Source organism: Micropterus salmoides, unplaced genomic scaffold, assembly GCF_014851395.1.
Source record: "Micropterus salmoides isolate LMB-PRFRI ecotype aquatic unplaced genomic scaffold, ASM1485139v1 Ms_hic_scaffold_21, whole genome shotgun sequence".
In the NCBI taxonomy this organism is placed as follows: Eukaryota; Metazoa; Chordata; class Actinopteri; order Centrarchiformes; family Centrarchidae; genus Micropterus; species Micropterus salmoides.
The window spans coordinates 15,375,944-15,390,985 of NW_024041262.1; the positions used below are offsets into that span (position 1 = coordinate 15,375,944).

Consider the following 15,042-nt stretch of genomic DNA (forward strand, 5'->3'; position numbering starts at 1 on the left):
GACATTTCTTCCCCCTCCCAACTCTCCAAACGTGCACACTAAATTGGTGGAATGCTCTTTTAAGCCAGACACCCTGTTGTGAGATCACCTTTAAAAATTAGTAACTGCACGTCAATGAACTGTTGGTTTTAGCTAATACTATCCGATAAAAACACTCAGTTTCTGGGTTATTTTTATCACCAGTATGTGGCATACTGTGCGAGGGTGTCTGGCACTAACATGACTTTGAGACACTTTGCACAGAAATTCTTTCATATACCTTTTAAGAGCAGCTTTAAAAAAAAAAAAAAAAAGACCTGGAAAACAAGGTCTTGGCTAAAGAATAGCCTCTGCCAGGGGAATTTAATCATTGGAAATCAACAGGTTTTTAGCAGTAGCATTTTCAGTGACTCATTTTGCTGTTACAGTGTTTAGGGTTTTTTATTTAGGGTCAAAGTAGTGACTTATTAGAACTATTTTAAAAAGCAGGTAGAAATAATGTATAATATCTGAAAATCTCAACATGTCGTACACCTGCATACTAAAAAAACGCATATGATATGTTTATGATGATATTGGTGGAAAACTATTGGTTACTGCTATAAACTTATTAATATAGGTATTATTAATACTGATGCATCTCAAATAGAATTTATAAGCTGCAACATGATTCACTGCCATCTATTAATCTCATGACCATATTACTGACATAAGACTACGTTGCAAAATGATTATTAGCATACAGAGATCAAATTTTTTATAGAATCCCATAGGACTTGCATGACAATCATTATTTTCCTGAAACATGCTGCTTTTTACCAGGAGAAAATCATATGATAAATAAAATGGCATATTTAAAAAGGAGAACTATAACCTCTAGCTGAGAAAAGCACACTCACAAGTTAGCACACATTCATCTTTTCTTCTAGTGTAACAACAGCACCTACAGTAAAGTGCAAACTAGCTCAAAGCTAAGTCCCAATTTATAGCAGCCAGAGTGTTTCAGATGAAAGACAAAACACCCATTAGGAACACATTCTGCTATACTGTAGCATTGTGTTTGATACTGGCATTAACGTGTTTGTCTTCACTGTCACAGGTTAAAAAAAAGAATTACAAAAAGCTGACCTAAATGGCTTCAAATTAGCTGCACCCTGCAAGTAAACTGTTGATTCAGGTGTACAGTATGTGCAGACATGAGCATCAAGTATTTGGAGTATACATAGAGGTAATATACAGTACACACATAACAAACAGTGTCAGTATGAAGTAGAAGACTTGGAAGATAGAGACATTTAAAAAAGTCTTCGCTCATACGTTACCTTAATGTAAAAGATCTTTAAAAGCATACTGTAAAACAACAAAGTAAAAATTTTTTTTTACTTCGTTTGTACTAAAAAGGAGTAAAAAATAAAATTAGAAATACACGGTGTAATTGTTAATATTAACATTTTTAAAAGGTTGCTGATTTGTTTTCAGGGGGAGGGCTGCTGTTATGTACTTCATGCATTTGAAATAGGACAATAATAATTGTCCCTTCACTAAGGTGGCACATTGCTACAACGTTGCTACGGTTTCTATCAAGATACCTTGTGGATTCCCTCACACAAATTAAAACAGCAGGGAGAAATACTTTTTACTCCAAACTAAGCCCTCTAATATTCTGTGAAGTTGCTGGCATAAATTCCAGATTTTTCTAAACTAAGCTGCAAATGAATGACCTAATTTAGATCTTTTACCCCTTGGAATTTGGTCAGATGGCTTTGAAGCACAGCAGAAAAATACAAGTCAAAACACAGAGAGTGTAAACATTAAAAGTGTGATTTGCACGATTAACCACTCCAGGAGTGGAAAAGTCCCGTTTCAAGGTCTGCATTGAGGTAAGTGATGAGGTGTCCAGCATGCATCTGCGTGTATGTTGGCATAAACTGTCCAGTTCCTCCTTGTGCGTCTTACTTGTTGTCTCTTGATGAGGTAATGTATCTGAGGATGGCGTTTGGGACGTCCATCGTCTCGTCCGTCACCAGTACGATGTCAAATGAGTTGATGTACGAGTCTTTTCTCTCTTCCACCTGAGAGACACAGGACTCAGAGTTAGGACTCAATCTTTAAAACTCAATGTGTTAAAATTAGGTAATCCCAGGATAACACTATACATTAGTCTGACCTGGTCGTTAAGGAAGCCGATAGTGAGGATGTTCTTGTGCCCGGACACCCCGTCAGCCATGGTCAGGTCTCCCAAAGAGTCTCCCAGGAGAAGCACGTTGGGGCGACCCTGCAGCTCTGTGAGGCCAGCGGCATGTGACAGAGCACCTTCCCTCTTGTTGTAGGTGTGGATCAGTTGGCCTTTGAAGGCTGTCAGAACCCCCTTATTAACAAGACAATGTTCAGTGTTAATAATTAGACTTTCATACTTTTACTTAAAGGTCCAGTGTGTAATATTTAGACGGATCTATTGACAGAAATGTAATATAATTTATATAACTATGTTTTTTAGTGGTGTATAAAGAATTAACATAATGAACCGTTATGTTTTTATTACCTTAGAATGAGCCATGTCTATCTACATACACCGTGGGTCCTCTTACATGGTTGTCGCCATGTTGCAGGAGAACGACTTCACAACTCGGGAATGGGACCATCCAAGGAACATGTGAATGCACTGTGAGAAGCTGGTTGCAATTTGCAACCCTCATCACTAGATGCCAGTAAAACTCACATTCTGAACCTTTAAGTAAAAGTTCCTTTTTGGAAAAAATGCTGCTGCATTATGCATTATCCTGTATGGCAGCTTTGCATGATTCAAAGTTCAAAGTCTTATACTGCCTCTTCATGTAGGCCTTCATTTCAGCGTCTGTCAAGCTGTAGATGCTCCTGTCTCTTTAAGGCCCCCCTCTCAAAGCCCACTGTCTTGTGATTGGCCAAGACCAGAAGCATATTAACAGGCTGTTGTTGTACCGACTGAGCGTTGCTGTGCTGAGCACATGACCACATATGGAACACCGCCCCGTCTGGCTCGTATTACGTACAAGGAGCAGTTGGTATAAAACGCAGTTCAAAACAGAGCATTCAGAACAGGAGGAAATCTGAGGTTTTTGCTCACAGGGATTTCTTTTAAATACTTTAACCTCGTTATTTGAAGCTTTGACCATGTTTAACATCAACATCCAACATTATAACATTGTAGATAAGTCATAAAATGTGGAAAAGCATAATAGGTCTCCTTTAATGTGTTTGTAGCATTTTACTGCTGTTTATTTTTAAGATTGAGCTCATTTTAACTTGTATAGTTCCTTTCTAGTCTTCCAACCACACAAAGCGCTTGTGTTTTTGTACTGTATATTTCAGTAAAGTCAGTTTACCATTTCTGGCTCAATGATGAGGCATTTGGAAATGGCAAGGTCATACCTATTTACTTAAGATTTGCTTAAACTCTTATTTTTTACCTTTTTGCAAAATGAACCAACACAAAGAGAAAGATCTTGGGTAGATAATAAATATGAAACACAATTTAAATAATACTCCAAACCTCTCTAAACTAAAAAGAACATATTTATGTTTTAAAAATAAATAGTCAGATATCTTCTCAGCTATCTAAATATTATGCAGGAGCAAGGACGTTTATGCAGTGATGCAGATGGTATGAAATCCCCGTAAAGCCCAGTGTGGTCAAACTCACAGTTTGGTCAAAGTCCATGTAGTTGGAGATGATGTGGACATTGGGATGGAAGACGAGGTTCTGTCGAATCACCTCCTCCAGGACATCTCCAACACCGGCCGAGAAGATCAACAGAGGGACCTGTTGCTCCGCCAGACGGTCAAAAAACACTTTGTAGCCGCCCCTAAAGAAATCACACACACCACTGATCAGAATGGTGCAATCTGTTTAGCATGAATGTTATTTTAATAAAGTTATTGTAATGTTTTCATTTCAGATTACCTCAGATTTTTCAGTTTTCTTTTTGTGTGACAGTGGAATAAACTTACTGATGTAGCTTTATACAGCATATGGTTACAATCACATAGCTATAGCAAAATTTAAAACTTCCAAAAAATACATAACAGGTATTTGATCAATTATTTTTTCTCTGTAGAACCAGGGTCTTGGTTATTGGTGTGTACCTGAGCATAGCGCTGGATTCCTTGACAGCCCGGGCCAACATGTCTTTCCTGATCCTCTGCTGAATCAGCAGCTTGTGGACTTTAGTCCACCTGTGTTGAGCAGCACAAGACAAATTAACAGGATTGGGCTTGAAACACTTTTCTATTGTCCTTCCAGGAAGTGGAGCTTCAAATACTGACAGTATAAAATACTAAAACATATTTTAAAATAAAATGTAATTGTTTATATGAGTATGTTTGTTTCTTACCACTCCACCATGTGAGGCAGCTTTTCTTCTGCAGTCCTTCTAGGATCAATCTCTATGGGATAGTAGGTGTTCAACAGCTCCCTCATCTACAGTGGACCAACACAACATACTGAGCATTTACTGTATTTAAGACCACCTGCAGGGGATGTTTCAGCATGTACTTGCTGTTCTGTATTCCAATTATGCAGAATCACAAACCAACAAACATGAGTTTATCTAGCAGGTCTAATAAATGACCTTATGACTGTAGCACATTCACCTTTTTAGTGCACTCTTCACTGATCAACAACCGGTTATCCAGGATGTCTGACAGAAGCAAGGAAAAAAAGATCACCGACATTCAGACAGTCAATTCATAAATTATTTGGATCTAATAATGCAAATGTTAAGACTCTACCACATCATATAAGAGTCAGTTATCTGTAGCCTGTGAGCTTACTGTGCGTGGTGGGCACTCTCTTGCCGTTGTGGGCAAATCTGGTCAGTGTCATATCGAAGTCTGAGATTACCTGAGGAAATATGACAATAAAGAACTGAACAATAATACTCTATCACACAGCAAACACTACTTTTGCATTTTTGTATTTATTCATAAAGAAATAAAAGGACATATGATCAGTAATCTGTCCTCCTGTGAGGGCTAAGATTTTGATGATGGAGCAGGAGTCAAATCTAATTTATATTCTCACTCCTGATGTTCACTCACCTGCAAGCTGCCTGCACCTTCTCGCTGCATGGCGTGGATTGTCTCCTCCACTCTGCTGCGCTCTCTCATCACTACCGAGCACTTGGTCAGCCCTGGGATCTGAGCAGAAAAGAGTTTAGTCTGACAACGCATATATATATACAGACAGTCAGAAGGAAGGCAAGGGAGCAGAAAATGAGGAGGGCAAATGCAGATTTCAGGGAGGCTATACTGGAATACGTTACATGCAGTTACAAATGAAACTTCCACTGTCTTTATTCAGGGGAGCTTTCTCACCTCAGGCTTGGTCAGCTGGTGCCATATTGCCAGGACAGTCCGCACCGGTGTGTAGATCCAGGGGACATGGTATATCTGCATGTATAACCAAGGAGAAAACTCATTTAGGTAATGCTTACAGGTCCAGAATTTAGGTCAAAAGAATTTCCTTGGACATGACTGGTCATTTGGTATTTTAGGGAGAATATAGACAGTGTGCAATTGTTCCACTAAATTAATTCACAGTGTAACTCAGGGGAGTCTTTTAGGCAGCTTAGCGGGATTTGCTTGCAGGCAAGCATATAATTCCAGGGCTCTCAAGTCTCACACATTCACCGTGAGACACACACAATTTTCTCACACTGAGAAGTAAGTTAAGAGATAACGTCCCCGAAGTTGTCCCGCTATATTCAATGGACGATCATTTTTGTGCTGGGTTCATAGCTTTCTCTGTAGCCTACTAAATTCCAGAGCCGTTAAGCCGATCAGAAATTAAAATGTGTTGTTTTCGGGTGAACTCCGTGATCCCGCTGTAAGCTCGTTCGTTTCCAGGGAAGCATTAAGCATTCTGATTTTACAATTCAGCCAAATGCGTGATAAATTTTTATCGAAGATGCAGTCAAAAACTCTGCAACCTCTTTGGTGAGCTAAGTAACTTAGGCCTATTCATATCCTTTAAAAAACTAAAAGTACCAATACCTCACTGTAAAAATACTCTGCAAGTACTGCATTGAAAAAGTTAAACAATAGTATGTAAGTAGGCTATAAGCAGGAAAATGTAGAAGTAGCCTATTAAAAATAAAAGTAGCCTACTTAAAGCAGAAAGAAAAAAGTCCCATATGACTGTAACTATTATATATTATATCACTAGATTATTATTACTCATGCATTAATGTAGCTGGTTGAGGTTGAACTATTTTGTATCAGACTGCAATTAACGCTTATTTTTATTATGTATTAATCGTACAATATTTCCCTTTGAGATGTGGTGAAGCACTTTTTTTTCATTTGAACTCAAGTTCAGTACAAATACTTTGTGTACTTAAGCACAGTAGCCTACTACTTTGTTACTGTCCATCACTGGACTTAGCTTTGGCTAACTGAAACGAAGGAAAGGAGATGTTTTTCAATATTTTGGCTCTGGAGGGAAAGCTATCATCCATCAAAATGGTGAAAATGGCTGGCCTTTAGCCACAGTGCTTCAAGTGGGAGTCCCCTACCCCTGTAATCAAGGCATTAAAATGTGCAACAATCAATTGCAACACAAAACACCATTCATAAGATGAAATGTGTACACACACAGCTTGGCATACATGCATTGGGCAAGTTCTGCCATCCAACTGTAGGACTATGTGTACAGCACTGCTACACACATAGCCAAATTTCTTTTTAGTTTTGATACATTTATATTTTTGAAATACAAGTTTATATATAAATAGTATTTTATCAGATTTACCAATTGTTATTCCATTTATTCGTGCCAATTATGAACTATAGGTAAAATTTAACTGCTAGTAAAAACTTGAGAGAATTGGCTGGGGCTTTTGATAAAACTTGAGAGCCCTGTAATTCAATATATGGAGAATAAAGTTTCCAATGAATAAATATTCACTTGTGTTGAAATTGAGCTGTTCGTTAAAGTAAATTCCTGTTTTCCTTATAATTAGTTCCAACCTACATATACATACATACATACACACACACATATACATATACACACACACACACACACACATATATGCAGTGTATATATGTATATATGTATATAATACACATATACACGCACACACATATATACAGTGTATATATGTATATGTATATACACATATACACGCACACACATACATACATATATACAGTGTATACATATATACAGTGTATATATGTATGTGTATAATACACATATACACACACATATATACACACACACACACATATATGTTTTTATATATATGTTAATTTAAGACCTATATATATATATATATAGGTCTTAAATTAGGCCTAGTGTTAATTTGTTACGTTACAGCCAACTAACGTTGTAGCTACAGTGTAACGTTGTAGCTAACAATAACAGTTAGCTAACGTTAACTAAATAACAACAGACAAAAGTAACTTAGCTTAATTAGGTACACGAGTGTAGTCATTTCACACTATATTCGCTATAAAAAGTGCCCTATATTTGAATCAACAAAGCTCGTACTTCGTTTTTTTTTTTTTTTTTTTAACCAAACTTGAACTGACTGGCTAACGTTACTAACTTCGTGTTTACGACTGCAATGGTTACCATTACGTAACTAACGTAACTTACCATTTTTTAGACGGAGAACTGGCCGTAACAGCGAGGAGTTATTGGGAACAACCGTTAAAAGGTCATACTGTTAAAAATCAAGCTGTATGTATCTGAAAAAATACAGTAATTAAATAATGTAAGACATTATAGAACACTGGTGCTTCGAATGATTTGTTTGTTGTTGACATAGGTTGTTAACTGTATGTTGCACCCGATTCATTCCCCCGGTAACTGCCATGTAACAAACATAAAGGTTCCGCCGCACCTTACTTCCGCCGCACTTTAGTTCCTCCTTCACGGAGTGTATCCCCCCCCCACACATCAACTACAGCTGCGCCCTTGAATTAAATTGAAAACACTACAGTTTTTTAGCTGATTAGCACAGAAACATGAGCGAATTTGGTGCAAGTCTTTTCCTACTGTGAGCAGGGAATGGTCAGATGACGCATAAAACACGTCTTAAAACTAAATGGTTATATACTTGTTTTGATCAAAATGATTGCTAGGGAAAATTAAGTAGTTGCTTGACATTGGTAGGGACAAATGTATACTAAATTCTACACCCTTGGACACTACATTACAGTAAATCCATTCCATTGAATTAAATTAGATTACATAACTTTATATTAAACATGAAATGACAGTTCACAACATTAAATCCATTAGATTAAAGTACATTACATTAAATTCATTAGATTACATTACATTAAAGATTTTAAAGCTACATGGGGCTTTATTCCCAAAGAGTCTCATTTTAGCATTGAAGGTCCTCTTAAATGGTAGAGGTTAATGGTATTTACTCCTAAGATAAAATAAAGGGAGGGGTTTACCCTGTTATATGGTTAACATCATATTTCAGAATTAATTTGGTCATGTCCACGGTGACAGATTGACAAGTGACATGTTTGTCAGTGAGTGTGAAATAAAATATTCATCAATAAGCATTAAAAGGAATTGAATAGGATTAACTTGCTATATTAAAGCTATTACATCACATTAAATCAATTTCAAAACCATTACATTAGATGAGAAACCATTTAATGCAATACATTACCGGCTTTCAGGCACACCAATAATAAAGCTTTGAAAGACATATGATTTTAAAGCTTCACACCAATTAGCCTTTTTGATAGTTTATATATATATTCTCAGGATAGCACTTAGAATAAAGCTGCAATAAGTTACATGTTAGTGGCTATTTATATAAATCTATGCCCAACTTCCATAAAGTAATAACATTCATCTAACTAACATTCATCGTCTATGTTATTTCTTAAAGTGTAATGTGATATACAGGTATATTGCTTAATTTAAATGTTTTATTGTTAAACATTTGTACATCTAGACCACTGATATCAACTTGTATGGCTTTGGCAACTAACTTGTGGGGGTTTCCCTGCCATAACAAAGATGCATATTTGTAGATAGATAGATAGAAATAACAACAAACATATTTTATAATTTATTGCAAATGTTTGGACAATTGCAGCTCTTGTACATACAAATGGAATGACACAATATGTAAAACATTACATGTGGCTGTATGAAATCTTCAAACACAAACTCAAATGTGATATTGATATACTAAAGCCAATCACTAAAACCTGCCTATGTCTGTTACATTTTGCAGTAATCCTGTGGTTTCTCATGTAAAGTACTGACATGAGAATATTGGCTTAAAACAAATTCTCGAAAATTTAACAACCTCCACATAGAACTGATCCAATTATTTTCATTTGTCAATTAATACTGCTCACATTATGTACAGTATGTTAGTGGGAAAACATTAGGCACACAAAGCCTTTTTAGATTATTTCTAAACTATTTGGCTGGGGTTAGTACTCGCAACTTTAACAGTAATGGAGAAATACACCGAGCGCAGCAACTGGTCCACACAACACTGCATTTAGAGTCTGAAGATTGTAGTCAAAAAAGCAACACTGTGCAATGTTCAAGTTAACATTCAAAGTCATTTAGTGCAGGAAATACAATTAATTCAACTGTATTAATCAGGGGCAGTTGGGATTTTATGGCACAGGTGGCAACATGGAGAGAACAAAGCTCAAAAACAGACTCCTGTTTAATGCGTTTCACACATTTCATGGTCTTTCCACAGTGCAATGTCAGCATCTAAACATGAGCTCTAATTCACAAAGTAAGAAGCAGAGCAAATTCTGCCAGAAGCACAGAGGCAGAGCAAAACCAAATAAATCCATTAAACCAACCAGAAATAGAGCTTATTTTCCCAATATTTGCTTTGCTCAATACTTGATTCTCGCTAAATAAATTCAGATAAATGATTGTCTATTTCACTACGTACACACTTTATCCGATCACCATTTAAATATTTCAATCCCTTCAGTGCAAAAAGTTAAAACCAGGGTGGAAAATGGAGGTAGAAGAGAAAGTAGATGCGAGTAGCAAGAGGAGTCAAAAGTTAAAGCTGATACCTCTTTTCTTCTCCACGCTGATAATATATAATTTTCTTCTAACTTACACTTCACAATAAATGTAGACATCATTTACTTTGTTAGGTTTACATCTCAACACCAGATTTCACAGTAAAGTGTAACTGGTGACTGTCATACTTGTATTCTAACTTGCACCACAACATAAGCTGACATCATTTAGGTGTTAACACAGACCACATACAAAAAGCTAAGCTAAGTTGTTAAGCAATGACATCAACAATCTCTTCAGAAAATGCCACATCAATCACAGTATAATTTACTAGCAGTATAAGGCATAAGATAACATAAGGCCAACATGATTATGTAAGACTTGATCATTTAGTAGCCTAAATAATTATTTCCTGCAAACCATCCCTGCGTGAACCTATGCAGACATTTCACATTAACTAAGCCAAAAAATAAAATTAAAGTTTTGCAGCAACAGCAAGGCCTTTTTATAAAAAATTAAGTGCTAGCTAGACGAGGCAGAATGTCACATTTGTGCAGCTTTTGAGCTCAGCATTCGATTTGAGACTGCAGCTGTCTGCGCAGGGTGAGGGTGCGCCGATGGAGCTGCTGCATCTGTTGCATGCGCTCTCGCTGGTGAGCCAGGTTCTGGGGCATGGGGTAGCGCTGGCAGCCGCGGAGGTACTGGTACGGGATGCGAACGTGGCAGGCTGCGGCTCGACAGCGTGGCTGAGGTAAGGGTGGCAGCAGCAACCAGCGCTTCCTCTCAGCACAAAAACGGTAGGCCTCTTTGCGGTACTGCTTGTCCATGTTGTTGCTGTTCCTCCACCCACCAATGATGAATACGTCTTCACCCAGGTAGCAAACAGCAGCGCCTTCCATGCTGAGGACCTCTGGAGGGAGGCTGTCAAGGAGGTCGTCAGGGATGTTTCTGCTTATTTTCTGCTGAGCATCCTTAGCTGTTACTTTGTAGCTCTTGGCGCAACAGGAAGCTGTGTGGTAGAAGTTGGTAGATGCAACGGCCATTTGAAAACTGCAGTAATTATCGATGAGCGGTAAGGAGTCCACTTCCTGCCACTTTTGACTCTCTGTATCGTAGCAAGTGGTCACAGTGCTCAGTCCATCCTCACTGTCCAAGTCTACGGGGGTCCTGGCCATCACGTACACGTAGCGGTCCTCAATGCTCACTGTTTTCACATCTCGTAGTATCTTTGGTGCCGGGTCAAGATTTTGCCACTCGTCCTCCTCAGGCTCGTACACAGTAACATCCTTAAAGCCTGGACTGAAGTTGCCATGACCGCCGATGCTGTAGAGGATGTCTTTGACACATGTGAGGCCGAAAGAGTGCTTGCGGGTGGTCAGGCTGCTGACCTGCTCCCATGTGTTGAGGTTGGGGTTGTAGCGTTCCACCGTCTTGGCAAAGCTCGGCTCCATGGAGCCCGCCACATAAACATGGCTGTCAGTGGCTGCAATGGCATGTCCGTCAAGGTGGTTATGAATGTGTGGCAGGTTGACCCAACGGTCCTCTGCAACAAAGTAGCCCACACACTCACTCAGATAGTCTCCGCCTTCTGAAACACCACCCACTACCATGATTACATCCATGTTCTGGCCAAAACGTGGCTGGAGTGCTGCCCTGTAGGAGGCACAGGGCTCTACGTCAGCTGACTTGAGGCTCTCAAGGCGAACAGCATGGGCCTCGAGGGCTTCAGACACCAGCTGTCGACAAGCTGCACTGTTTGCCACTAAGGGCTCCTTTCTCACCACCCGCGTCAGGTAGGTAGGAGCAATCTGAGGCAGCCTTAGAAGCTTGAACAGCTCCTCAAATTGCTTCTCTCGCTCCTCTGTGTTTTGGTGCACCCATTTTACGATGGCCTCAAACAACTCCTGTTCCGAATCTACAGTGATCTCTGAGTCTGACAGCCAGTCCCGCACCAGGTGAAATGGCAGAGTGTAGAATTCCTCGTTGTGGATAACTTTGTGGAAGTTTCTCCTAATGGTCTTGGCAGCTCCGTTGGCCAGCTGGTCCAGGGTGTACATGTGGGCGAGGCTGTGCACAGCCACACAGTTGGACAAGCTCAAATTCTTAATCAGAAACTCTCCACAGAAGGACTTCAGCTGCACCAATAGGAACCTGTGTGAACATTATCAGAAAGTTTTGACAGATGTAATAAGCTTTATGTAACATGGATTCCCAGGAGAAACCAAGACACCCTGTCTGCTAGGAAGCCTTTTATGTATGTAGTGGTTTTCCTTTGAATTGTGTTTTTTAAAGATAATTATTTGGGGGTTTTTTCCGACCTTTTTCGATTAGAGAGGCAGACAGGAAACACGGGAGAAAGCTGGCTGGAATCGAACTGGTGTCCAGTTGGCTACCAGTGTGTTCTCCTTCTTTTGAATTTTTGTACTGGCGAGAAATATTGCCAAGGTATTTCTTGCACTTATCTAACCTTTAATACAGGTCTGTAGAGTTTTTACTTGGCTTGCAAAGAATATCAGTTGTTGTTTCTTAAGTGCTTGTTAAGCCCAACTACCAAACAGCATGGGGCCAACTCAACCAATCTTTGAAATCAGCGTTCGGCTTAAAATTTAACAAACATCTCATTACAATTACAATTTTGTTGCAGATAGCTTCCTTAAGTGCTACTTGTTGCAGCTAACTGGCTGGGTTTTTCATATACACAGGTCACCTCAAACTGCTTCTAAAATATACTATTAAAATACTGTTATATATAATGGGGATCGATGAATAGTTTAAAATAGGCCTTTTTCACAGCAGAAAATCACAGGTGTCACCAATAATATTAATAATGGCTCTGTTCAAGTGCCAGTAAGCCATGACCCTGAAACTAAAGCAGTTACAGGGAATTCAGCTATCATTAAAGTTATAATTAACACCTGTGCTTTTCAAACTGTCAAACATTCAATTTCTAGTTTTCAAAACAAAATATTATACAAAATATTTGTTTTCAGTTATTCTGGCGGATTAGACCTTTGCTTTGACCAGGTTGAAGATGGGTGTAGCTATGATGGGAATTACATGAGGTCACCAGTTTCCATGTTTTAACAAATAGTGAAGGTGTAACAGCAGGAGTTGTCAGTCAAGCACATCCTGTAAACCCTAAACAGTCCTAAAAATAGGTTTAATCAGGTAAGAGTGAAAATACCTGCATGGGCGTACCAGGGCTGTGTAAAGACTTTAGCAATAAACAAACATAATGAGTAATGTGTAAACTTCAGCCACATCTTTTCCCAGCAGGCTCATTCTGGTAATAGCATATGTAATTCAAGACTGTGTTAAGCCATATTTGAGCGAAACGATTAGCCAATTGACCAAAAATTATTAAATTGGCAACTATTTTGATTATCAAACAAGTATGCAATTTATTAAGCAAAAATTAACTGGTTCCAGCTTATCCAATGTGAGTATTTGTTGGCTTTCTTAGTCTTATAGGATATCAACATAAATATCTATCTGCTGGTATAATGAGCAGACAGGTGTGGCTCACTTAATCCCTAGAAACATAGACCTGTACAATCACTGCCCAACACTTCCTTGTATTTAAGCAAGGGGGAAAACAATGCTCTTTTTCAGATTAAATATATGGTTTGAAAAATACCTGTCAGCAAGTTCCAACACTTCATGTACATTGGCGCTGGTTACCCTGATCTCTCCTGTGTACATAAACTGCATGACTCGCTCCACTGTTTCTGGGTCTGGTCCGGTTGTGGAGCTCCATTCTTTCAGCTCCACTCGCCCTGACACAGACTCTGAAAACTGTCCGCCGAGCAGCAGCGTGAAGTACTGCGACGCCGCGGATAAAACGGAGCGGTGGGCGCTTATGGTTTGGACCCTCTCCTCCCCAGAGACCCCGATGGAGCTGAAGATCAGAGTCGCGTCGCAGAACAGCCCCGTCTTCCTCTGCTCGTTCTGCCGCCGGGAGAGCTCGGAGCAGTAGGCCGAGCAGGTGAACTCCTCGGCCTCCTCAGGTTCCCAGTCACCTGTTCGCACTACCGGCGCGCCGCTGCTCCGGCCACGGTCCTCCGGCCCTTGTGCTGCCGCTGCCATACCGCAGCGGGATAGACTCGGAGGCAAACGCAAGCACTGAACTATCTTCGGGAAGACCTCATAGGCATATACAACACACGCAAATAAACATTCAAACACGGACATGCATGCGCAGCGTCCGCAGCCGTGGTCCGAAAACAGGAGTGCTCGCTTCCGTGTTTTATTCCAAATGTAACCTCAGCATTTTTTTTTTTTGATGTAGTGCCAATGGGAGGCTTGCGGATTCAAGCTAGTACCTCTGCTCACACACGAGACCCATACCCCTACCGCAAATACAGAAAAGTCCGAGGTGTTGACAATGTTTTCATTCTATGACGCATTAACACGTCTTATTTAGCGATATGTAACTTTGTTTAACGCGAAGCACCGTTTTCGCGCATGCGGGTTGCGAATAATCTAACTGCTGGTGAAGTTCACTGGGGCTTATGCATCCTGTGGTTAGGTTTACATCAGTTTAATAACTGACACGTTAACCTGCCTGCTGGCAAGCGTAATATTAAATGTCTGTTATTAATGTTTATACTTTGTATAGTCGCAGCTAGCTTTCCCCCGTTTTACTATTATACTGCAGGCTGTAATACCGTATTAATAAGGAAAGAAATAAAGGCATTTGTCGTTGTGCACAAATTTTATTGACCTCGTTTTGCATGTGGGTGCAACAAAAACGTTAGAAGAGAAGCACAGAAAACTGTTTTAATGGATTTAGACTATTACTGTGTTGTGTGGTGTCAGCTAATTTTAGCCTCTACCTCTTCAGACAAAATGTACATTTTCGATTGGACTTTTGTCTTGAGTTCACCCTCCTTTAGAAGTCAGTAGTGAAGAGTGCCACATAGTTAATATTTATGCCACACACAACAGTTATTAAAAAGTTGGTAATACATGAATACAGATGAATAAAATGTATACTTTCAGTAAACTAAATTTATAACTTTTACCTTTATTTTGGGCAGTTT

At 39.3% G+C, this 15,042-nt stretch overlaps 2 protein-coding genes across 4 annotated transcripts; both read right to left on the reverse strand.

Moving 5' to 3' along the window:
• Window positions 1-273: 273 nt before the first annotated feature.
• LOC119915771 (7-methylguanosine phosphate-specific 5'-nucleotidase-like) lies at window positions 274-13,756 on the reverse strand. Of its 3 annotated transcripts, none has more exons than XM_038735500.1 (10): window positions 13,638-13,756; window positions 5,332-5,406; window positions 5,056-5,154; window positions 4,789-4,858; window positions 4,609-4,655; window positions 4,350-4,435; window positions 4,102-4,191; window positions 3,659-3,821; window positions 2,147-2,347; window positions 274-2,051 (listed from the first exon to the last, which is right to left on the reverse strand). In XM_038735500.1, exons 3-10 carry the CDS (start codon window positions 5,122-5,124, stop codon window positions 1,932-1,934), a joined length of 846 nt encoding a protein of 281 aa, XP_038591428.1. In that variant the 5' UTR covers window positions 5,125-5,154; window positions 5,332-5,406; window positions 13,638-13,756; the 3' UTR covers window positions 274-1,931. The 3 variants fall into 3 exon arrangements, with proteins under 3 accessions (XP_038591428.1, XP_038591427.1, XP_038591426.1); XM_038735499.1 differs by lacking the exon at window positions 13,638-13,756 and adding an exon at window positions 7,619-7,835; XM_038735498.1 differs by lacking the exon at window positions 13,638-13,756 and having other exon boundaries at window positions 5,332-5,412.
• klhl11 (kelch-like family member 11) lies at window positions 9,050-14,608 on the reverse strand. The gene is made up of 2 exons (XM_038735495.1): window positions 13,638-14,608; window positions 9,050-12,151 (listed from the first exon to the last, which is right to left on the reverse strand). Exons 1-2 carry the CDS (start codon window positions 14,189-14,191, stop codon window positions 10,567-10,569), a joined length of 2,139 nt encoding a protein of 712 aa, XP_038591423.1. The 5' UTR covers window positions 14,192-14,608; the 3' UTR covers window positions 9,050-10,566.
• Between the last annotated feature and the right edge of the window lie 434 nt (window positions 14,609-15,042).